The sequence below is a fragment of the Acipenser ruthenus genome, chromosome 4 (assembly GCF_902713425.1).
Source record: "Acipenser ruthenus chromosome 4, fAciRut3.2 maternal haplotype, whole genome shotgun sequence".
NCBI lineage: Eukaryota > Metazoa > Chordata > Actinopteri > Acipenseriformes > Acipenseridae > Acipenser > Acipenser ruthenus.
In genome coordinates this window covers 79,632,229-79,658,043 of record NC_081192.1, presented here as the reverse complement: position 1 = coordinate 79,658,043, position 25,815 = coordinate 79,632,229, and the positions used below count along the sequence as shown (strand labels likewise).

Genomic DNA, 25,815 nt, shown 5'->3' with positions numbered 1-25,815 from the left:
ACATACTGGTTCTTGTAGTCAGGATGTTTGCACTGTATACTAGATGATATTGGTAGATCTACAGCAGATGTTCTGTTTTATACTGTAGGTTCTACTTGTTATAGTATTATTGAAAGTAAGTTTCTTCAAGATGATCACAGGTAGTGGATCTGTTTGAGGTACAGCAGTGAGAGCCAGGATTTATGACCAGTAGTTATACAGTATACATTTACATAAAAAAAAAAAAAAAAGTTTACTGCACTCTGCTTACTTATCTTTCTACACAGCTGAAGGGCCTTTGTCCAAAACCTCATGAAATAAAGGATTTTTTTTATCATTTAAATATTTTGTGTACATCCAGAAAATGTACAATGTTGTGCAAACAATAGTTAAGCAGTTTTTTAGTTGCCAAACTTGCACGTGTGTAATAGATGCAGCGCTCCAGATAAGGTTTGGGGTCTGGGAATAGCATTCAAAATTCTAATAGGTATTGACAATGTCGAATTGTGAGGGTCTGGAACCAACTCCCCAGTAATGTTGTTGAAGCTGACACCCTGGTGATGTAACTTAAAAAAAAGGATGTCGAAAAAGTAGATTCGAGAAAATGCTTTTCTTCAATCAGTTGTTAGGTTTATTGAAATATGCAGGGAGTCTGGTCCCAGGTACAGGACAAACAGAATACTCGTTCTTACAATTGTTGCATGACATTAAATACCCCTCTGTATAGATAGTCCACCTCCTCTTTCTCTGACACTTAACCAATAGAAAAGGTACAACACATTATTCTGTTACCATATATTTAATTTAGTGTGTGTGTGTGTGTCTGTGTGTGTAGTCTTGTGTGACGACCTCTGAACTCAGTGCATTCTTCAGACCCCTGGTGCCAAAAAGGTCCATACATCTTGCTTTTGTTATCTTCTTGAGACCCTTTGATTCCAGTGGCATTATCTCTTTGGATCTCTCTGAAGTATTAGAGCCTGGCCCCTTCTGGTCCACAGCATTGTTATCTTGTTAGCTTGCAGTCAATGTTGGGCACAAAGCTTGTAGACGCAAGGTCTCTTATCAATTGTCAGCAGTACATGCAATTTGAACCAAACAGTCTGCTATCTGCAATATTAGTCTCTTTTCAGAAAAGAACACCAGTATAGCTCTGCCAGTCCACATGCATAGCAAACTGCTAATCAATTCTCGATCCATGTTTTCCAACACCTGGGATCCTTCAAGAAGCTGCTTGATGAGATTCTGGGATCAATAAGCTACTAACAACCAAATGAGTATTTCGGATTTAATGCGTAAAACACGTCAAGTATGCAGCTACTGGACTGCTGAATATGTATATTAAAAAAAAAAAAAAAAAAAAAAAAAAAAACACAACACACACTTGATTTACACAAACTTGAACTTTATTTTGTCTACATTTGAACAGGTCTGAACAAAGTCTTTAAGCAACAATGTAAAAACTTAATCTTGGGTGAAGAAAAAGCTCCCAAGAGTACTGCTCAATGTAATGAGAATGGGAGATGCCTGCAGCATGAATTCACCAAAATATAAGGGAGGGTGGGGCAGAAAACTAAAGCTGTTAAAAAAAAAAATAATAATAATTCAAAAGAATATTCTACATCTTCAGAAACAAAACTCATTGATAAGGCTATAACAGATAACTTCATTTAAACTTTTTTCTTTATATATTCAAAAGGTTCATTCATCTTTTTATACCACCATTGGCTTTTTTATGGAATAAACATTGAAAACATAGAAAATTACAATTTTACATCTTTTACAGGATGTCATTAATATTTCCCCCGCTAAAAATCTGAAATTGCTAGTCTTGCTATCTGTTTAAACACTTGCTTCAAGGACATTTCAAGTTGTTGACTGAAGCAAGTGGTCTGCTGGAGAGTTTGTAGTTCCACATTTAGCTATTGCTGATCTCAGTCTGGCATACTGACAAATTAACAATTAATAATTCATGTTATTTTTCTTAAAAAAAAACATGTAGCCAGTAAACAAAAGAAAAAGGCTTATATATATATTATATATATATATATATATAAATAATGAGCACAAAAGAAACCCCTAAGAAGTTAACAATATTGAATTGGAGAACATAATTACATTAGAAACCCTCTATTTTCCTATGCAGTGTGAGATTTGTAGACTTGTCACCTTTTCAAAAATGGACAGCTCTTTTGCTATTCTAATATACAGACGTGCAATATTCATGGGGACAGTTAGACTTGCTATTAAAGTTGTTGATGGAAGATAGATACACTGTACGTATTAGTCAGACCCTGTTTGGCCTGCTATTTTTTAGGTTAACAGATACTTCCTTTTATGTAATAAAAATGCAGCTTTCAAAAGCACACCTATCTAGATTTGATCAATATTAATACATTTCACAGCAGCAGGTTATGTAGAGATGTATCATTATTCCACTACTTTGTTTTTGTTTTTTTTTCATTCCAGCAAGGGATAGGGGAGCAAGCAGTAACTGCCACCCTAAAAAAACTAAAAACAAACACACTATTGTGAAAAAAGCAACAAATATTCTGTATGTTTAAAAAAAAAAAAAAGAAAATGCTACAACAATCCAATATATTATATAACCCCTTTAGAGATTTCTTTATAACATATTTACATTTGGTAAACATTTTAGAAAAGACTAAAACTTAGAAGTACACAGAACAGCTCTATCACTCGTACGCTCCTCCATGCCGTATATTGCTTTGTCTGTACACGCGTCAGGAACTGTAACGCATCTTTTTAATGAACCTCTTTAGTTTTTTATGTTTTTATTTAAAAAGGTAACAAGTTTACATGTGCCGAGGACGAAATAAGAGAGGGTTCTTGGTGCAATCTGTCCAAATTATTATTATTTTTTATTAGATTTATAGGATTATATAACATTTACCACAAATTATTGTGGTAAAAGAAAGCAGCTTCCTGCCTTGCCAGCACATTCAAGTTCAAAAAAGAGGAGAGAGAGACCCCCACACATAGAGAAGTCTTCTCATTAAACCAATGCATTTCAGCTCCAATCTGAATCTCCATATAAACTGTGAAGAGATGATAGTTCTGTATCCCACTGCTCTGTAGAATAGGACTTTAGCTCAAGGCAAAGACTGTCAGGGATTCCAGATGACTGCTATTTTTTATATTTTTAAACCGTTTTTTTGTTGGATCTCTTGCCTTTCTTCAGAACTAGTTTATTCTTGACGTATCCACGCTTCCTTTTGGCAATCTAAAAAAATACAAATAAAATAAACAATTTAATTTGTAGTTAAACTGCATACACCACAACACTCAATTTGTTCAAATATTCTGCTATTTTACTTTTTGGACTACTTCTCCAGGAAACTTAGAATCCAATGCTTTTGCGAGATGGACTAAGCTTGGAAGGATTTTAATATGATTGTTTATTGTATACAAACAGGTAATTGGAAATGCTCTCCATCAGCAAACTTGCAACGTCAATTAGTAATGCTTCCAGGGAAAAAAAATATAAATCTCACCCGATTGTCCATAAAGAATACATTGATAGGTCAGTGTTCATTGATGGTTTTAAAATGCTTATTGATTATGTAACAGTGTGTGTGGAAGATGCAACATCCAAATCACACCTGGGACATTGAAATTTGCCAATTAAGTTTTTAAAACCAATAATAAAAAAATAAATAAAAACGTAATACTACAACTTTTATGAATTTCTTCATGTCTGATTTAAGGTGTTTTGAAGAAACACATGGAACAAATATAAAACGCCCAAACTCTTTCCCCACGTCAAACCCACCTTCTTTGATAAATACTTCTGTTTGGGAATGGTGTTGGTGATTCGAGGTTTGTGATCCAGAATCTCCCGGTTGTCCAGCTTCTTCACTTTATAAATCCTGACTAGCCAGTGCTCCGAGGTGAAGGCCTCCTCCAGGTGCTTGAATCTGATGTCCTTGTTTCCAATCTCAGCGTTCCTCGTGCGATCGAATCCAGGGGGCGTCCGGAAATCAAGCTGTGAAGGGAAACGCTAGAGCCATCACAAATTTTCAAATCGCAACATGTGTGTCAGTCAGCAATAATACGCTCTCAGTACACTCTCCTGTACTCAGTGCCTATAATCAGGCAAAACAACAAAACTAATGGCCCCGTATCCAAGTTCATACCTGCATCTCTCCAAATCTGTAGTAGGACATCTTGTACATTAAGCAGTTCAGCAGGGTGGGGGAGCCAGCCTTATCCACACGGAACTCTCCCTGTGGTGTAAAATAGTCACTTTCCTGTAATGTAACAAAAAGAAAATCATGTGCTTCAACTTTTATTAAATTGGACCAATTATAACCACAAAGACAGCAAAACAAATTTATACCAATGCCAAAAGCTTATTATGCTATATCATGGTAAACAATAGAATATGCAACAGAATATTAAACCCTTAGATTACAACGTGCTGTGTCTGCAGCGGAGGCTAATAAACCCAATGGTAAACTTTCAGTGTTCAAGCTTTACAAAAAATTCTAAAATCAAAAGATGACTATTAAAAGAAATTTAAAAATAAATAAAAAAAACAACAACAATCATTGTGCTGTCCATACGGGGTTTGAAAACAAAACACACACAATTAACACCCAATATCTATCACACTGCAAATGGATGTTCCCTCACATGGACTAATCTGCTGTTTATTTCTCTTCCCGTTTTCAGTTCCCAATATCAATACTGTCTGCAGCAGGCATGGGATCTTAGACACAATAATGCATGCTGATACTTCTGCTTGAAAACTGTTATTTCCCCTTGAGCCAAACTATCAAGGTAGAAGACACACCACACCCGACTCATGTACTGGCTAACGTACATGATGTCCTGGTACATCTAGTGATCAATATTACATGAAAATAATGACATTGTTTCCCACCCTGATGTCTTTGGGGTGTTCTCCTTCTGCTATCCTGACCATCCACAGAAACTTATTGATGTCGTCCCCAGAGTATCCAATCACTCCCCCGAAGATGATCAGCACGTAATCCACATCCAGGCTCCGCATGATCTCGTAAGCCGCACTCTCATTTGAAGACATGGCCTTTCCAACCTGGGAAGCAAAAACAAGAGCCATGAGAAACAGAACAAGTTCACTCAATCTCAGAGCCAAACTCCGGATCTGCACACAATCCACCCACTTCATCTGATCTATTCCAGGTCTAACAGGGATCATGAAATGATTAAGTGCTTTAGGACCTGACCGTGGGTTTCATTGATTACATTTAAAAACTAAGGATGCGTCTGGAATAAAGACCTGGACTGGAATGCTCCAACATTACCTGTCTTGCATCACAAAACTGAAGAATGGTAAAGACCCAAATATAGGGATGGCCATTCCTTTAAATCCAACCTGGTCCTAAGTTTTAAAAGAACATTGCAATTTAAAGGGTACATAAGGACCCTTTTATTTGATTGTGTTACATGTTCCCATGTGTTGCTACAACTGATTACATCAGGTGTGTGTATTGTTTTAATTTAAAAGTTTAAAAAGTGGTCAAAATGTAAAAATATATATATATATATAATAATAATAATAATAATAATAATAATAATAATAATAATAATATCACACACACACCTTACGTAAACTGTTGTAGCAACACATGGGAACGAAGTTTACAAACGAGAGGAGGCCATTCGGCCCATCTTGCTTGTTTAGTTGTTAGTAGCTTATTGATCCCAGAATCTCATCAAGCAGCTTCTTGAAGGATCCCAGGGTGTCAACTTCAACAACATTACTGGAGAGTTGGTTCCAGAGCCTCACAATTCTGTGTAAAAAAATGCCTCCTATTTTCTGTTTTGAATACCCCTTTATCTAATCTCAATTTGTGACCCCTGATCCTTGTTTCTTTTTTCAGGTCAAAAAAGTAACATGTAACACAATAAAATAAAAAAGGTCCTTAGGTACCCTTTAAATACCGACAAACCTTGGATGAAAAATGACTAGCCCCTTGAGATATGTCTGCAGTGGTCTAATTAATACCTAGGTCCAGCTCAGCTTACCAGCGCTATGTGACTGTTATTCCAAGTGTTGTTATCCACCAGAGTTGTCCTGTTGGCCATCCCTGCTATCTGATACCCATAGTCCCACCATGACATCACTCGTGCATGCTCATCTGTGTTCTGTCGAAGCCAGTAGTACGCTTCCCTAAAATCATCCAAGATATTTCGCGTGCTGAAAAGGAATCAAAATGGGGAATGTCATGTTCTTTCTATATACCAGTGGTTCTCAAAACAGTAGTTTGCAAGTACCTTTCAATAGGGTCACACATACTTATGCAATTTTAAAAGGGATATCACTTTGTGTAATACAGGTTCATTCTACCCAGTTTCCGTTTTAGAAACGGGTACATTATTCCAAAAAGTTGCTGTAACAGAAACTTATCACCCAAAGAGACTTCAAAATTGATGGTTTATTGAAGAAAAGTGGTGGAAACGGGAATAATGAAGGGGAGTCAAGTTGCACTGCAAGCAAAGAAGGGCTGATAGCGAGGATCCGAACAGCAGTGAAAAAACAAGCAGCTGAAAATATGATCCAAAATATTTGGAGTTGGGTTTTACATGGGCTGGTTGCGAGAAGCCACTGCCCCAGTGTGTGGTATGTGGTGAAGTGCTGGCAAAGGAGAGCTGAAAACCATGGACAACGTTGTGGCACTTAAACAAAGCGAAGTTCTCTTCAAGGAGAACCTATCAATTTTTTTCAGCCAAAGTTGACAGTACAGGATCAGAAGAAAGTACTAAAGATGGGGACTGCAACTAATGAGAAGGCTCTCCATGCATGTTATACTGTGTCACACTGGACAGCGAAAACTGGTAAACCCCACACTACTGGAGAAACCTTTTCCTACTGTGTGCCAATGGTTTGCATTATGTTGGGGGGGCAAACGCAGTCAGTTGACTTGATTTGATTCCCCTGTCTAATGACACTGGTGCCAGGTGTATTCACAGTATGACTATTGACAGGTATGAGCAAGTGATCGTCAAGGTAAAGCAAAGTATTTTTTTTTGCTATTCAGGTGGATGAAACAACGGACGTGCTGCTCAGATGGTGACCTGCCAGCCATTACTTCAACGTGCTGCAGGGGAATAGCTCTTAGCTGTTTTGGATGGTTTTGTCTGATGCTGGCATGAAATGGCTGCACAGTGTAGGTATTTGCAGTGTTGGTGCTCGTGCAGTGACTAGGAAAACAGCAGGTTAGTCACCAGAGTGCAGACTGTTGCACCACAAGCCGTCGACTTGCTGCATGATACACAGGCAAGCCCTTGTTGCAAAAACAACAAGGACAAGTTACATCTGTTCTTTCTCTCACTAACACTGAAGTGGACCTTTGCCTTTACCTCATCAGCACACAGCCCTGTCTGACGGACTTGGGTTCATCCAAACAAGCTCACCCCTCCCATTACGCTAGTAATGTAAAATGTTTTCTTTTTACTGCTGGCTATAAAATTGTCTTGCAATTGTTTTGTGAATTAAAAAACCAAATGACTAAATATTCTTTTTGTTGATACCGATTTGTAATGCAGGTTTTATTTATCAATACTAAACTATTCTGCAATAACACAGGGTAGTGGGGTCCTGTAGTAATTTTTGTTGTTAGAAGGGTGGGTCGCAGTGTAAAGAAGTTTAAGAACCGCTGCTATAGACAAATAATGAAATGGTCCTAGACAGTCATGATATTAATTGTGCTTACTTTATATTGTTTAATCAGCGTCTGCATGTTTAGAGGATGGATGAACAATAGACATTTCAGCCAAAATAAGCTTTCTACAAAGTTGTGTCATAAATCTTATTGGTTGTATGCCAAGATTCCAATATATGTTCCAATATGGGCTGTAATACACTTCCAAACCAGCTGTTACACCTTGTGATTATTCATTTTACCAATACAGTAATACATGTTAAAGAAGCACTTTATATGACAATTGCTCAAAACATGAAGTATCAAAATGACACGGTACTTACTGTACACAAGAAAAAAAAAATCTGGAACCTAGAAATGATATGCAATGCCTGATTTCAGAGGTTTCCTGGGAGAAATAGTACGTATACTTTAAATTACTATAGCAACATTCCTATTTAATAGCCTAGCTTCCTGCATACAAAAAGATCTACCAGGCTCAGCTTTCACTTTGCAATGAAATGCATGAACTATAGAGAAGGTAAACTATGTCATATCACCAACTAAGTTATAGACAAACATTTTGGCTAGTTAAACTGAAGGCAAGCAATAGCCTTAGTTACTTGCAGTTTTACTCATAGTTATCACCTTTTGAAGTTGTAGATGAACTAGCAACTGCCACACACACACACACACACACACACACACACACACGATGCCTTACCCATCATGATTATAAGATGCCAGGACGACACTAGGGCTGGAATAAGCGTTGCTAGTGACCCAAGTGCAGTGAACAGCAAACATCATCAGCAACATTAGCATCAGCATGGTGACTATGCTCTTTATGTTGGGGCCTAGTCCTTCCTCCATCTTCTCCTGCTCAGACACATGCTTTCTCACCTTGCCAGCCTGCAGAGGGAGACATCGGCATTATTCATTCATGGGAAAATATAACAATCTGCAAATAAATGGATCCACATTGTGCATACTTAATACTTGTGTTATTACTGTAGGCTAAACCTGCAGACACTATTACTGCACGTTTGTTGGTTTCACATTTATACCATTTGGTAAAACTGAAAACATTACATACCAGTTCCACATTCTGCCATACTGGTTATGCACAAATCAAAGAATCAAGAAACAGTGGCTTAATAAAATAAGGCTGTCTACCAAAGACAGGGATGACTTTGGGCCAAACAGCATTACGATGTTGTTGATAAAAGTGGGTGTAGGGGTGGTGTCAGTAGATGTGCTTTCACTGTCTATGTCATGATTACATCCGGTACAAGAGCAGCAGCTTAGCAAGAACACTTCTGAAATACTACTTTATCATGTGACAAAATGGACTGAGAAATGATGTAACAGTATTATGCATGTCAAGGGCTATGTTGATCAAAGAGAAGCACTGGTCATGAAATACAGTATTGTTTTTAAACAATAAGTATCAAGAGTTTACACCTGTCCCACACCAAACTGCCTTACAAAACAAAGGCTTTACCTAAATTGATTATATATAAAAAGGCAGGCTTACTGAACAGGGGTTGTTTATATTAATGATGCACTTTTGCTAAATTAACCTAAATTCTATATTCTATTTTCTGGCAAAAATAGATTTTGAAAGCAATCTTTGTTTGTCCCAGCACTGGTTTTCTTTGGCAGCACAGAACTTTAACATACACTGCGAAGTGCATTGCGCTTACCTTATCGTACAGGTTTCCAGAACTTCTTTTGTCATCTTCATCACTGCTGTCCTCTATGGGTGGGTTCTCCCTCTTCAGGTCATCCCCCAGATAGTGTTCGAAGACGTTGGAGAAAGCGATGGCAGACAGCATACACACCACTGGGGTCAATGTGAGCATCAGCCGCACCATCACTCCAGCAAAATACACTGCGCTGATAGCATACAGGGCAACTGCAATGGGAAAGCAAACTTGTCTTTTTAAGCAATAATGGACACTACTAGATTATTTTCTCAAAATACATATTTATAAATAATAATGGAATGAATAACTATCTTATCAGTAATAATGAAAAGAAAACATAACTGATATAAATGTTGTTCATGAAATATGATCTGCTTATATCCACTAGTTTCTGTATTTATAAAAACATATATTAAAACACATGACAGAATAAATGTTCTGATATAATTAGAAGTTAAATACATTGGATGTGTAGTGCTTTTCCAATGTACCTATGAGTTCCCAAACTAATTAAAATGACAATTATCCAATCCCTATTCTCTCCACTAACACCATGCAGTTAAATAATACACAGAAATCAATTAAAATCAGTTTTCATGGCAAATCCAAATACATATTTTGCCTATAAAAAAGGCAGGAATTGCTTCCCACTTTAAAATTACATGAAAATAAAAGCATGTTTTGCACATCGGGTAAATTATTATATATCTTTAACAAGAGCTGGCAGTGCGCAGAAAGACGGGACAGTAAAATCAAAAGCAAAAATGTTTTACTTGCCTTACGATTTCAGGTACGTGCCTTTAAAGTAAGATGACACTGGCTGCGAAAGAAGGACTGCGACTATTGACTTTTTTTAAAATAAAAAATAAGCTTACTTGACTTGAAAAACTAAGCAAATTCCTGCTTGGTTTGATTGAATGAGTAGTACACAACAAGCTTCAATATTAAAAGGTGAAAATTGATTTCAATAAAACAAAACATTCTAGCCAGACACTGTAGTCAATAACGCAGGGAGTGGACAGCAGTTACTTTTCAAAGCAAGCAGCCAGAAGCTCCAAATGCACTGTGCCATTGTACATTGAGCAGTGCACATTTAAAGTGGCACTGTGGTACGCAACGGATTGCTTTGTATGCTAGTACTGAGCAATGCAATGCGCTTACATAATGCAACAGGCTACTGTTTATACAGGACCAAAACTGCATATCAATGTGTTTGACTTAAAAGGTTTAACCTAAGGTACCCCCCACCTGTGCATAGACTCTGTGCTTTAAAACAAAGTCTATTAAAATCTGTGATTTGCGAATTATTTTTAAAGTCAATAAATCACATTAGCCGACTGACTGAAAGTTAGGGGTCCTGTTAAATTTAGTTAGCGCTACAAATCAGGAGGTAGGATTTATTTGGTTATTTTGGATTTTTTGTTAAATGAAGCAGTGTTTCCACTGAAAAGGGGCACCACGGAACAAACACACTGGTGTCGTACTGTTTAAAAACTCATCCTTTGGTTGTCAAGAGTGCTTTATCCACCAAAGACAGGTGTTGAAAACCCAAGAACTGTGTTCAAAGACATACATCAATGGGGTACTGTGACTTCAGTATTGCCAAGAAGCATAAGTGAAAGTGGCCAATGCTCATTTTGACTGAAACTCCTGGGGCAAAACCAATCTTTTGGCTGGGGGCCCACCTAGGCCCCCCGAAGCTCTGGGGTTGTACATGCTCTCAGATGCACGCTGAGCCATTTTAGACCACTTTCAGAAGCAAATCTGACTTTGTAGAGAAAGAAAATTCAGAATGTACTTCTTAAAATGTCATTTTACCACAAGGATCAACCTGATAAATCACACAAGGCAAGTTAACAAAACAAACATAGTTTTTGAAATGTTACTCAAACATTTTCCATGTATGCCCATTTCATATTAATTTTATAAAACCTCAACTGTAAAAATAAGCTGCTTAACTCAATTGGATGTCATATACAGGGTTCATACAGTTTTCTGATACATTACTAGTGCTTAATAACAGTAACAACATTTTATTTAGTTGTTATTGAACTTAAACCGTTCATGGCCCCGCAGCAACAGGACCCTAACTTCCTTATTTAAAAAAAAAACCCCAAAAATTATTATTATAATTTAATGATCGTCTGGTTCTCTCTTGCCTTTTTTTATTGGATATAATGTAATTAATAGAGAATAAAACAAACTAAACTAGCCACTACCTAGCCTATATTTAATTAAACATATTTTGTAGTCTCCTGTTGCAGTCACACCGCTGCTAAGGTTAGCTGTTGTAAATACTCTAGTGCAGTGCGGACTATGGGCCAAACCACTGCTCGTGTCATTATCAATAACAGACTTCTAGCATCTTCTGAATGACTCTTTTTTTGTTATATTTTAAACAGTTTAAAAGGCAAAATCATAACAAAACATATAATAGTGTGAATACACTGAGCAAAAAAAAAAGTGCCGAACATCAAGAGCGAAAACATTTTATAGTTTTACACGATAAATATTTACCCCATTCCTTTTTTTTTTTTTTTTTTTTGCATTTCTACACAAATCATTGGGACAAGTCATTTTGATGGAATTCCGTCAGATGGAAAACTTTCACCCATGAAAAAATGAAATTTAAAAAAGAGGAAAACACAGCTAGTTTCTTTATATGCTGGCCTGGGAGTGGACACTCAGTGCCTGCTGTTAAAAAGCATGATGACAGATAGGACAGCCAAACCACAGACATTCATATTTAATTGGTGCGCAACATGCTTTTTGGTATGTGAAAGTAAAACCATGTACATCCTTCTTGGTGATATGACCTGTATACAGCTCAAGTAGAAAAAGCGTGAGGATAAGGATGATGCAGTATCCATGTGAAAGCAGATTATGAAAGAAATCCTGCTCTTACCAAAGACCCTTTCATCATTGATGTTCTTGATACAGAACCAAAGGCCTGCAGGGAACGTGCACACCAAGATATGCAGATCAAAAAAAAAGGAAACCCAGGTGGTGGGCTGATGTTCAGACACTGAAGCGATGATCGGAATATGAATTTTGGCATACCTGAAAAGAGATAACAGAAAATCAACAGCTGTGATGCTTGCAAACTGGTAGGTTAAAACGTTTAAATTGGAAACAACCTGAGAGTGTTTTGCACTGTAGCTGCTAGTTTTTTACCTAAAGAAAACATATATAAATGCAATTTGTTGACACAGCTACATTCACTTCTGTTAGAAACCTCTACAGTTGCATCTCACAAAAACAAGCAATTTAACAAGCCTATAAAAAAAAACAAAAAAACGGGAAGGACAGTTTTAGCCATCAACAGGCCTTAATTCAGAATGAAGATAAATAGGCTGCAAAAGCAGCATAACAAAAGGACCCCACTGGAGCGTAGCGACCATATACGATGTAGTGCATTTACATTCCAGGTCAGGACATGCAGTGAAGCAGCAAGTTTCTTTTGTTTGTAAAGAATTAAGTTACTTATATGTGCTGGAATGGCACCCAAAGTTACATTTATCCAAAGAGCAAGGACGGCACTAACTGTACACTGTTATAGATCTTTTCAATGGAAATCCATACCATACATAAATTATTGGGATCCTTCAAAACCTGACCCAAGTTAACCAAACAACTGGCCTAATAGCCTGCTGTGGTTCGTAAATTCTTATGTTCACCAGATCACTAAAAAATACTGTTACTATGTTTTTACATTACTGCTGTTACAACATTATGGTCACATTATAGTAATAGTAAAACTATCAAGGGATGCCAAACAATTAGCAGCACACATGCATACAACTGAAAAGCAAATGAATGCTGTAAATCCACATTTAAACCTTAGGATTAAACTCTTAAACCAACATATAACATTGGGAATGGGAACTGTCCTGCATGAACGCAACAGCTGTAAAAGCTGACCTACCTACTGGGATTCTTGAATGTAAAATCTGATTTCTCACTAAGGATAGCAGAATAACCCATTGATGTAAAAATAGGTTAGGAAAGTACATGTATAGTTTGAAAAGGCCAGTTTCTATTTGAAAAAATCAACTTAATTATTTCAGCCATTATATCTGGTGCAGTTTGTGATATCGTTTTGTCTCGGCTAGTCAGTTTGGTGCTCTTGAGAATATATCCTTCATTACATACCCCTCTACTGTGGTATCTGAGACAAAGCACACATTTATAGGGTAAAAGAAACACACACCTAAGGTACAAGTTAGGTAAAATAAATGCAGTCCTGGCTCTTTCAAAAGGATTTGAATGTGTTATGTGCTGTGTATGTAAAAACAGCAACAGAATTGATTTCAGCAGCTAAAATTACACCCCACAGTAATGGGCCAAAATGACTTGCCTGCTTACTAAACACACTGGTTGTGATTACAAAGCAAAACTTTAATTACCCTTTAGGAGCAAACAAAGGCAATTAAGAAAAGCAGAATTAATTGGGTGAAGGTGTAAAAGGAGGGTAGGAGGGGGTAGAGCTGGTTTAGAGGTTAAAAAAGCAGCTGAATGAGGTGAAGATTCATTTTCATTATTGCACTACTGCATGCAGAGCACATAAAAGGCAGTCCCACAGAATAAATAACTTTCACTTTTACTCAAGAGCCTGCGATAACCAGGCTTGACAGGAATGCTGCCACCGACCCTGCTGGAAAATGCTTACCCCGTGTCCCACAGCGAATAGAACCTGCCGCTCCACGGAGCAATGTACCCTAAACAGAGACAAAGGGTTAAGCTACTGCCTTTCACAGAATGTCATACATCTTACCCATCAGCCAATCTGTCTTTGTTCATAGCCGCTAGTCTTCAAAAACATGTAGTCTCGTTTTTTTTTTTTTTCAAATCTATTTAAATTCTCTAAATTCACAGAAAAGTTTGGGAAGACAGGATATGATATGCTGACCTGAATTATTATTTAAAATGCCAAACAGGAAGAGGTCTTAGCAAGAAAGGTGCTTTGATTCTGAGGTTGAAAACCAAAGTTGATGTTATTTCTCTCAATTTTCAAAGGTTTCAAACCCAATTAAACTAGACGGGGAAACGTAGATAGTGGGTTACAAAAGTTGATGCTCTGGAATTTACTTAAAATGCATGATGCGAAGGCCTATCGAGAGTGCGTCGACATACAGGAGAGAGCCCCCAGTCTCAGAATAACTCCTTTTCAGAGGATTTGTTAAGCGTCGCTAAACTAGAACAGCAACAAGGTTGATTATCCTGAACCACTTTCAAAGTTAAAAAAACGTTTTTTCAAGCTTCAAGGAGTTTCACCAATTCATATTCTACAACAATTATTTTTTTTATTTCTTAGCACACGCCCTTATCCAGGGCAACTTATAATTGTTACAACAAGATATCACATTTTTACATACAATTACCAATTTATACAGTTGGGTTTTTACTGGAGCAATTTAGGTAAAGTACCTTATTCAAGGGTGCAGCAGCAGTGTCCCCCCGCCTAGGATTGAACCAATGACCCTCCGGTCAAGAGGCCAGAGCCCTAACCACTACTCCACACTGCTGCACATTGCATACCAAATGTCTAAAGTAGTGTTTCCTGAATCAATAATACTTTAGGAATTAAACTATTAAAACACTGAGGTGCTCTTAACTTGTAGCACAGAAATTATATTTTAAAATATTAGTCATTACATATTAAATGTAAAACTCAAACAATTAGCAATTAAGACGTATGCAAGATTTTTTTTTATATATTTGTTTTTGCTCTTAATAAAAATGTAGATAAACTATTTAATTGTAACAACCTGGTTTTCAAGAGTGTCCCAGGAGGACTTTCCACAAGCAGTCACCTGCTTCTCCAAAGAGGCTTACCTGTATAGGTCAGGTAAATGACACTTAGGAACACCGCTCCGGCAGCCAGCGAAACTCCCAGGAAAAACAACGTCTGAAACTCCTGTTTAGTTAGCCGGTCTTTAAGATACTGCAGGAAGGCATATGCTTGAAGTAGAGCAAATACACCTGGTTTGAAAAAAAAAAAAAAAAAAAGAAAAGTTGAAGGCTTAAAACAAGACTTAGAAACCCTTTAAAAAGCATACTCTATTATAGTCCTGATTTTTTCAATGTTTTCTTTCAAACTCCCAGAGAAAGGCCCATTTATAAAAAAAACTGGTTTGTATCCCTGATTAGATCAATCAACCCTCAACTAAATGTGCAAAGGCCATTGATGAACAAGGGGTTTGATTGGGTTAAATGGGCAATTACCTACTTCAGTCGTTTGTCACTCCTAGAAATATGCTTTTTGAGACTGCTTATTACAAAGCGGAAGTATTACCTAATCCATGCAAGATATTTAGTAGGCAAGTGGTCCAGTTGGGGTTTAACAGGCAACAAATATCATACCTCTCAGCATTTATTTTATTTTTTACAGCAGACCAGAGTAAGTACCTTTCAGAACAAATACAAAATCAAACTACCCAATTGATGCAGGGGTGATGCCGGCCAGTTTACAGGCCTACCTAAGCTCAACCTTTAAAATTATGCTAACCTACAGTACTGTAGCTCTTGCATCAATTTCAATCTGCCATGTCTGAATGCATATCAGAAACAATCAATATCCTGCCCTATATAAAAAGAGAAACACTTCTGAACCTTGGATAAACAGTTTTAAAGGATTATCTGAAATCCACAGCAAACAATCACTCCACAGTAACCTTTCCACATATTTAGAAACAGGGCAACTGCAGTGTATTGGAAAGTACATTTGCATTTGCTCAACCGTATTGCTGTATTCTTAAATTGCCTGGAAGTGTTAGTTATGAATGCCTGTCTCTCTTTTCACATTTTATTATAGCTGGAAACTGCAGTGCGTCTCACAGGTCGAATGATTTTTCTGTACGCTTTACTGCCCACATTGCAGACATGTGTCAATTCAGACAGTGAGGTTTTCTGCCAGCAGTATTGCTAGCCTTAGGCAGGAACAGTTTGTTGTCAGAGTGGTAGTCTTACATTACCAACATGCCCAAAAGGATCTTGTATAATAGCCATTAACATTCCCTGAAATAGTTGCATCTTCACAAATATGTTCCTTGTCCCTCAATTATCAAAAGCCATTATCAAATCATCAAGTAAAACTGACTAAGCCTACAATGCCCTTTTTAATATGGCATTTGATCACTGTACAGGAGGACATATAAAACAGTTACAATAGGACATCTGGACTTCTTTGGGATTAAAGAATTCAGGACTAGGCAACAAATAGAAATCTACAAGGTACCTGCGGCTGCCATGTGTTCACTTGTTCTTATAGGTTGGAACCCAACAAACGGGATCTGCATAGACAGCACCAACCCTACAATGTAGAATGTGCTGTAAGCTGAAAGAAAGACAGAAAAACACATGTTAAGAATACTATATATATATATTCATTATTCTTTTTAAAAACGTAAGAGGCTGCGTTTTCAGAACTAGCATTGTTTTACTTGTATAGCCTATATTCTCAATTACTGTTAGTCTTTACAAATGACCACTATGGGGCAAGGCCATAATAAAGAAAAAAAATGAACAAAAATGGTGTCTACTGCATTCTATTTGGATACTTTCAGACTACAGGAAAGTTTTCATCCTTTCACCCTTTTCATAAATTAACTACCTTTTACTGTTAACATTTTCTTATTCAGTTATTGACTATGTTAATGAAAACTAATGGGATGGTGCAGAGACAAACTCCTGTGACCATCACACTGAGCTTCTCCTTATTTGGTTCTGAATATTGGAATCTAAAAGATGCAAAAAAAGGTCTACAGGTCTATTCACAGTACAAACACAAAGAATATTAACCATTCTTCACACATCTTATTCACAAGGAGCTACTGAAAACTGTGGTTTTATCGTTATCCAGTTTTATACTCAGAAGGAGGTAGGAAGAGGGGGGAGCTCCCGAGTGGCGCATCCAGTAAAGGCACGCCACGTGGAGTGCAGGACGCGCCCTTAGTCTGGAGGTCAACGGTTTGGGTCCAGGCTATTCCACTGCCGACCGCGGCAGCGCACAATTGGCTGAGCACATCCCAGGTGGGGAGGGCCTAGGTCGGCCAGGGTGTCCTCGGCTCACTGTGCACCAGCGACCCCTGTAGACTGGCCGGGCGCCTGCGGGCCTGCCTGTAAGCTACCCACAGCTGCATGGTCCTCGGACGCTGTAGCTCTGGGATGGCTGCATGGCAGGCCCGCAGAGTGAAAAGAAGCGGATGGCTAACAGCACACGTTTCACTGGACGCGTGTGTCCGTCTTCGTCTCTCCCGAGTCTGCGTGGGGGTGGCAGCGGTGAGCCGGGTTGAAATAGAAATAAAAGTTGGACATTTCAAATTGGGGAGAGAAGTAAAGAAAAAAAAGGAAGAAAGGAAGGAAGGGTTTCTAATACATTTCTTTGAATCACCACGATGAATAATCGCCCTTCAGCTGCCTGTGACATAAAACCTCCACTCTTGATACAAGCTCTCCAGTTTTATTTCTCAGGCCATTTAAGTTAGATTTCAATATCAACTTGTGATTGAACAGTTCAGCACAGTAGAATATACATCACATAAGACGGAGTCCACTATGAAGACACTGGTTAAAAACAAACTGAGTCAACTAGGACTGTATTACACAACCTAATGCTGGTAGAATAAGGTGTACTTCTTTATTTATAGCCACAATTGTGCATTTAATAACCTTGTATGTTATAGCATTAATCTATTGATGATTACATTTGGATATTACACTGCTGCAACGCACACACACACACACAAATGAAACTTCAATGTTATTTCTGAACCAGTGTACACACCAAGGTCTTCAATCTCATTAGAAGTGGATAACAGATACATTTGTATAAAAACAGTTGAAAATCAGGTTAAATCCAAACGCAATCCGAGAGTTGCTAGTCTTGAAATCTGGGGGAAGATTCAAGCAGTCCAGTGTTCACAAACTAGATGGCGACAGATGGACATGTGCATAAGAGAATCTACATTTTTAATGAGGCTCTACAAATAATTCCAATGCTTTATAATACTGGCAGCTTTAGATGTTGAGCTGGATAAGGCCGACCACCGCTTCAGATCCATTATCCACCACAATATAAACCCTGCATCTTTTGCAGTAGGACTCTACTTCGAAACAATAAAAAGCAACTGCTCCATCTAGTGGAACTACTGAGAGAGCGAGAGATGTAACCTAGCGAACACTATTTAGGTAACTGAAGAATAATGTAATTTATGGAGTGCGATTTTATTTTAGATAGCTCAAGAAAAAAGTACAATATAGCTGAAAAATCAACTTACTTGGGACTAAGATGATTGAATAATTGTGCAGTACTGTTGTGAAAAGAAATGCACACTTGCAAGTTGCAGTCTTTCGTTCATTCTGAGATAGTGAAATATTGGATACATCTTCCAGTTGCCCTTTTGCCAAGGTCTTTAGTACCCCCCACCATTTTTCACGAACCACACTCAGACAAGATCAATAATTAATTGATCAAAGTGTGATTAATCATTAAAATATATTACAAACCCTAATACAGTCCTTTTGACAACAGATCAATTTGTTTTACTGAAAGCTAATTTCTTTTCCAAATTACAAAATGTGTGTTTGCAGTGTGTGTGTGTGTATATGTGTGTATGTATATGTATATATATATATATATATATATATATATATATATATATATATGTATGTATATGTATATATATATATATATATATATATATATATATATATATATATATATATATATATATATATTATATATAGCCCTGTGTGCCACATGGGAAATCAAGAAATTCAAGGCATTAAAAATGACAGAAGAGACTACTGAATTTAGAAATCACGGCTTTAGCACTGTGGCAAATGTAGAATCAACTACAGCAAATTCCAATAATGTTAAAACAACTGGGGAGTTTTAACTTGGGATCTACTGTTACTGTACTTTAGTCTTTAGATTTCAAATAAAACCTGCTCTAACACACAGAACATACAGCAGAAGTGTGTTTTGAAACATCAAAAAATGCAGAAACTATTCAGTAAGGACACAAAAAAAAGTTTGAGAAGCTGTTGGCCAGTTGCAGGGGTTGTGATAAGCAGCTGGACAACATTATCCATAATTTAAACCTCACAGCAGGGCATGTAATTGATTTCATGCCCAGCGCTCTTCAATGCATACTTCTGCGAGTCTGACTGCCTTAAGATATATACCGTGGTAAAAGCAGTTTTCAGAACAATGGTCCATTTTAAACAAAAAACATGCCAATGCAACACTATGGAAGGAATACCACAGAGTATATTATATTTACAGTGGTTTGCAGAAGTATTCACCCCCCCTGCAATGTTTTCACATTTTGTTGGCACCTGAGCGTACTCCGTGACACTTTCAAATTAGACTTTACATGTAGAATCTACACAAACTATTCCACACTGATAGTTAAAAAATGCATATGGAATATAAAGTAAGATTTACAGAGAAAAACAGATTCATCTCAGTTGCATAAGTATTCAACCCCTTTGCTACTGCAGCCCTAAATGAGCTCAGGTACAAATTATTTGTTTGAAAGGTCACAAAATTACTGAAACGGTTTCAGCCTGTGTGTACTCAAAGTGGTTTAACTTGTAGATAATTTCCCTCAGGTATATAAAGACTTTCCAGCTGCAGCTCACACAGTGATCCAACAAAGCAACTATGAAGCCCAAGGAGCTTTCGAAACAAGTCAGGGATAAAGTAGTAGAGGCGCACAGAGCAGAAGGGTATAAGAATTTAAAAGGTGCTGATTATCTCTAAGCACAGTGAAGTCCATCATTAAAAAGTGGAAGATGCATCACACCACCCAAACACTACCCAGATCAGGTCGTCCTCCCAAACTGAGCAGCCGGGCAAGCAGGAAACTGGTTTGGGATGTCACTCTGAAGCCAACTCTGACCTTGAGATATCTGTTCTGTGTCTGAGATGGGAGTCAGTGTTCACACATGAACAATAAGCCGGTCCCTTCACAAAGCTGGCCTGTGTGGACGGGTGGCAAGAAAGAAGCCATTACTCAAAACGCCTCATCTTAAATCACGTATGGATTTTGCGAAAAAGCATGTAGATGATACGGCAGACACGTGGAAAAAGGTTTTGTGATCAGACGAAACAAAAATTGAACCTTTCAGTCTAAATTCCAAGCGTTACGTCTGGCGCACACCCAACACTGCACATCACCCAGTCAACACCATCCCCACTGTCAAGCATGGTGGTGGCGGCATCATGTTATGGGGATGCTTCTCTTCAGCAGGGACTGGGAAGCTTGTCAGGAGAGAGGGGAAAATGGATGGTGCAAAGTACAGGCGAATCCTTGAGGAAAACCTGTTTGAGTCAGCCGAGACTCTGAAACTGTGGAGGAAATTCACATTTCAGCAGGACAATGACCCGAAGCACAAAGCCAAAGCCACACTGGAGTGGCTGAACAAGAAGAGAATTAATGTTCTTGAGTGGCTCAGTCAAAGTCCTGACTTAAACAATCGAAAATTTATGGCGAGACTTGAAGTTTGCAGTCCATCTCCAACAAACTTATCAGAACTGGAGCAATTTTGCCGTGAAGAATGGGCAAATATTTCACCATCCTACTGTGCAAAGCTAGTAGAGACCTATCCAAAAAGACTGATAGCAGTAATTGCTGCAAAAGGTGCTTCTACCAAGTACTGACTTAAGGGGCTGAATTCTTATGCAACCAATACACATCATTTTGTACATTTTCTTTGCAAGTTTTTCTGACATTTAACCTCCTCCTCATATAACAGTGTTCAGTTTAACCACTACAGCTTTGAATAAAAATGTAAATACTTTAAAGACTGATGCAAATGTTAATCTGTGTTTACTATAAAAAGTGAGCAAAGGGCTTTCAGTCACTTACCTATATAGACTCTGCGGCTGAACCTCTGCATAAGCAACAGCACAAAGACATGCAGAGGGATCAGGTTGATGATGAACACATAACCACCCCATGCAGAGACCTACAGAAATACATACAGACTTTAGATTTTAGTATCTTCAGTTAATGGCGTTTCCTACTGGTTACTGTATGAGACATCTTAATTCATACAGCACTTGACGCATTCACATTTACATTTTCTAATTAATCCTAAAAACTGGCTTCATTTGAGTTTGCATGAATGAGTTTTTTTAATGGCCTTGAATAGTTCAAGGCAGCAAATGCTCCATTATTGAGGAAGCTTAGAAGACAGTATGGGGAAAGGAGTGGTGGTTGCCGATACTGCTGCACGTAGGATTTCAACATTTCTAAAAACGGAACCCAGGTGTAAGCTAGCTCTCAGACTGATGCATCATTTGTTATCCTTGTATTTCACGTATGTACAGTGTGTAGAGCTGGTTAATTGCAAGGCACTAAGAAAGCAGAAATAGATTTTAAAAGAAACACATTGTATTGCAGTGTTTGAGTATGATAGAATACAATGTACTACACTGTCTGTAGCAACAGCAATTCTGTTTGCAAATGTAATACATTTTCATTATAGCACCAGATACCAACCAAATTGTGTACAGACAATGAGAGTTTCCTTTGGAAATGAAATGCACACCCACATACATATACACACACATTATATATATATATATATATATATATATATATATACACATATATATTCCTAAACAGTGTGGAGTAGTGGTTAGGGCTCTGGACTCTTGACCGGAGGGTCGTGGGTTCAATCCGGGGACACTGCTGCTGTACCCTTGAGCAAGGTACTTTACCTAGATTGATCCAGTAAAAACCCAACTGTATAAATGGGTAATTGTATGTAAAAATAATGTGTAAAAAATACTGTAATAGTATGTAAAAATAATGTGATGCCTTGTAACGATTGTAAGTCGCCCTGGATAAGGGCGTCTGCTAAGAAATAAATAAATTATATATATATATATATATATATATATTATATATATATATATATATATATATATATAATCTCCACAATTCGGGTGTTGCGACATATAAAACCAATACAAGAGTAAGCAGTTAATTGTATTGCCAGGTTTGATATTTTGGTATGCCAAGCTGCAATTCTGAAAACTTACCATGTAAAAATAGGAGAGACAACAGCCTATCGCCCAGAACATGGAGCCAGTTTTTACAGACTTCACCTTTAGGGAAAATAAATAAATAGCGCAGAATGAGTACATTTGGCACAAATATATTCAAAAAATTGTATTTAATAAAAGAGCACACAGGAGAATAAACTTAACTTAGCTTAAAGTCATACTAAAATTAGATGCCATTTAAATCCCAAATGTTCCACCAATTACCTGAGTTTTAACCGGCACAGGGGATACAGGCTTTTAAAATGGTTTACAGAAAGAAGAAAAAAAAAGGATGACCCCTGCTGTATATTTAGTTTGAGTAACAAAAACTCAGAGGGTGCCCTCATTAGAGATGTAGACACGCTTAAGAAAAAGCAGTGCACAAAACATGAGCAAGTATATGTGTTGCCACTGCTTCAAAACCTGAAAAATATAAAAATGTGAACATCCAGCTTTTCGGATACAGACAGGACTAAATTATGTTAATTAGAACATAACAATTAAAAACAAGGAGGAATATTTGTATTGGCATTACATGGTTATTAATTGTTATACGACAGTCTCACTTAAAGCTATGAGAATGACAAATAGGTACATCAGAATTATTTTTTTGTTGGTAAATATAAGAAATAGGTAAATATATGAAATACAATACCACAGTAAATGCTGTGCATCAACTATAAAAACACTAGGTCAAACCTTTAATGGTCTGTATCATTAATATTTATTTATATTTCAGTCCAGGATAGGCCAGGAGGTTAAAACAATGGGTTATTTTGTTACAGGACACCACCAGTACTGGAATATAAGAATCAAAAGAACACTGCTGTATACCAAATAGACAATAACTGTCTTTATACAGTACAAACTTAAAAAAGGTACATGACTGGAGGTCACACAAGGTCAATGTCACTGTCAGCAGCACATTTAGCATGGAAGATTTATCAAATGGTTTCTGAGATATGAGGCACTGCTTCCACCGTGTAAAATTCCTGGTACGAAAGATTTCATTTCTTTTGAACACCACGATTGAACGTGACCATGAGAAGGAGGTTCACTATCTGGAAAGCAAAAACTTACATGACCCAAATATGGCAGCCATCTTAGGTCAAAGGTCAAAATGAAGGGTGTAGTTAGATTTTGTCCGAGGACACTTCATAACACTGGGAATGTGTTCACACGCTGAAATGGCTTATAGGATATTAGCAGTTGCAGGTTTATTAATTCATTCAAGTTGCCCCTCATAGGGATGCTTAAGCAACATAAAATCACTGGAGCAGTATGTGTTACTCTAACAATTAGGCTACTAAATGATGTTTGAATGGGCAATCTGCGCAATCTCCTCCTTATATTCTATTGCGTGATTCTTTTTCACCACAGATCTGTCACATAAATAAAACATGTACTTGAGAAAGAGGCAGTGAGTGAATCAGCTGTGTCATCTGAATTAGAAGATCAGCTAACCCTTATTTAGTAATAAAATAAATGAAGGGGGAGCTACATATTTATCTCAAGAAAACATGCCCGATAAACAAAATGCTATTGACTTTTGTCAGACCTCATTGTTCTAGCATACTACTCCCAACCAATTGGGACCAAATTCCAATGTATGGCCCTGGAGGCTTTGAAAATAGCAAGTAGCCTATATCCAACCTGAAACTGCACTTTACCCTTTCAACACTAACAAACTACACAAAACTTTATTAAAATAGAGTTTAATTAATTAACAGATACAGAAAAATGGATATATGGTCATACCAGATACCATTTTACTGGAGTTTTAGTTCCTACCTCTGCACTGCTTTGCTGAGCTGAAAAAGGAGTACATGCACAAAGACCATCATCTTGAACACTCAAATCAAGTTTATCTTACTGCCTCCATGTATGCAATTTAATCGCCAACTAAAACTGTTGCACAAATTCCTCTAGCTTAATGGATAATAAAATGACGGGAACCTTTACAGTTACAGGTGTAATGCATCTGTCTACCTGATCTCACCAATAGTGCTGTGTAACAGCTGACTCAGACAAGAGTGATGAAATATGGGCTGACCTGACAGAATAAATCTAGCACAGATTAACACAACAGGTCTATAATTACAAAAAAAAGGCACATTTGCACTATCTGGACAGAAGGTTAGCCATTCATAAGACCAAAATCTGCTCAAGTAAACCATGTTCAATTGCTGAATCATTAAGATGCTTTAAGACCCAATTTAACAGGTTTTCACAATAACCAGCTACTGGGAAAACAACAAGCTCTGTTGGGCCGAATGTTCTCTTCTCATTCCTTATGTTCTCACGTCATGATTTCACCAAATGCCAACTGCTGGGGTATTAAACTGACCCATGAGAAATATGCTGCAAAACTATATTGCCCTATTGACACACTACATATGTGCAATCATGATGTTTTGAAACAGGGAAATTAACTAGCAGCAAATGCATGCTGTGCCATGTATTTGTTAAATTACAATAAATTGCCTTTACAGTAATTTGTTTTCATGATTTATACAGAGAGGGAGGAAGTCACATTAACACTAAAAGGACCGAAATACTCATACCTAGAACCTAGAAGCCTTTGTAAAGTACCCAATACATTGTAAAACACCTGAACAGACCACTGTCGGGAGCCAGCTTTCATGGAATATGAGCCACCTGATCCAAAACATCAACTCCATATTTTTTTGTGATGTAAAACTCCACGGTCTCTGGTATTTATTTTCACTAGTTGACTGACCAAAGCAGCGCAGCTGGCAAGCAGGTGCCAGCTTTCAAAAGGCTGATTGAAAACAATACTGTCAGTCATTAAGAACATAAGAAAGTTTACAAAACGAGGGGAGGCCATTCGGCCCATCTTGCTCGTTTGGTTGTTAGTAGCTTATTGATCCTTGTTTCTTTTTTCAGGTCGAAAAAGTCCCCTGGGTCGACATTGTCAATACCTTTTAGAATTTTGAATGTTTGAATCAGATCACCGCGTAGTCTTCTTTGTTCAAGACTGAATAGATTCAATTATTTTAGCCTGTCTGCATAAGACATGCCTTTTAAACCCGGGATAATTCTGGTCGTTCTTTGCATTCTTTCTAGAGCAGCAATATCCTTTTTGTAACAAGGTGACAAGAACTGAACACAATATTCTAGGTGAGGTCTTGCTAATGCATTGTAAAGTTTTAACATTACTTCCCTTGATTTAAATTCAACACTTTTCACAATATATCTGAGAATCTTGTGGGCCATTTTTATAGCTTCCCCACATTGTCTAGATGAAGACTTTTCTGAGTCAACATAAACTCCTAGGTCTTTTTCATAGATTCCTTTTTCAATTTCAGTATCTCCCATATGATATTTATAATGCACATTTTTATTGCCTGTGTGCAGTACCTTACACTTTTCTCTATTAAATGTCATTTGCCATGTGTCT

At 37.5% G+C, this 25,815-nt stretch overlaps 1 protein-coding gene across 1 annotated transcript in view; it reads right to left on the bottom strand.

The window, feature by feature from the left end:
- Positions 1–1,364: 1,364 nt before the first annotated feature.
- LOC117400398 (dolichyl-diphosphooligosaccharide--protein glycosyltransferase subunit STT3B) overlaps positions 1,365–25,815 on the bottom strand; it is a 64,128-nt gene continuing 39,677 nt past the window's right edge. Inside the window, exons 4-16 of the mRNA XM_034000296.3 lie at positions 22,392–22,457; positions 21,211–21,310; positions 16,572–16,670; positions 15,170–15,316; positions 14,004–14,052; positions 12,240–12,394; positions 9,332–9,543; positions 8,350–8,537; positions 6,010–6,181; positions 4,883–5,056; positions 4,134–4,247; positions 3,770–3,982; positions 1,365–3,220 (exon numbers count right to left, since the gene is read on the bottom strand). Coding sequence (XP_033856187.2) covers positions 3,140–3,220; positions 3,770–3,982; positions 4,134–4,247; positions 4,883–5,056; positions 6,010–6,181; positions 8,350–8,537; positions 9,332–9,543; positions 12,240–12,394; positions 14,004–14,052; positions 15,170–15,316; positions 16,572–16,670; positions 21,211–21,310; positions 22,392–22,457 — 1,770 coding nt within the window. The 3' untranslated portion in view covers positions 1,365–3,139. The remainder of the gene's footprint in view (positions 3,221–3,769; positions 3,983–4,133; positions 4,248–4,882; positions 5,057–6,009; positions 6,182–8,349; positions 8,538–9,331; positions 9,544–12,239; positions 12,395–14,003; positions 14,053–15,169; positions 15,317–16,571; positions 16,671–21,210; positions 21,311–22,391; positions 22,458–25,815) is intronic.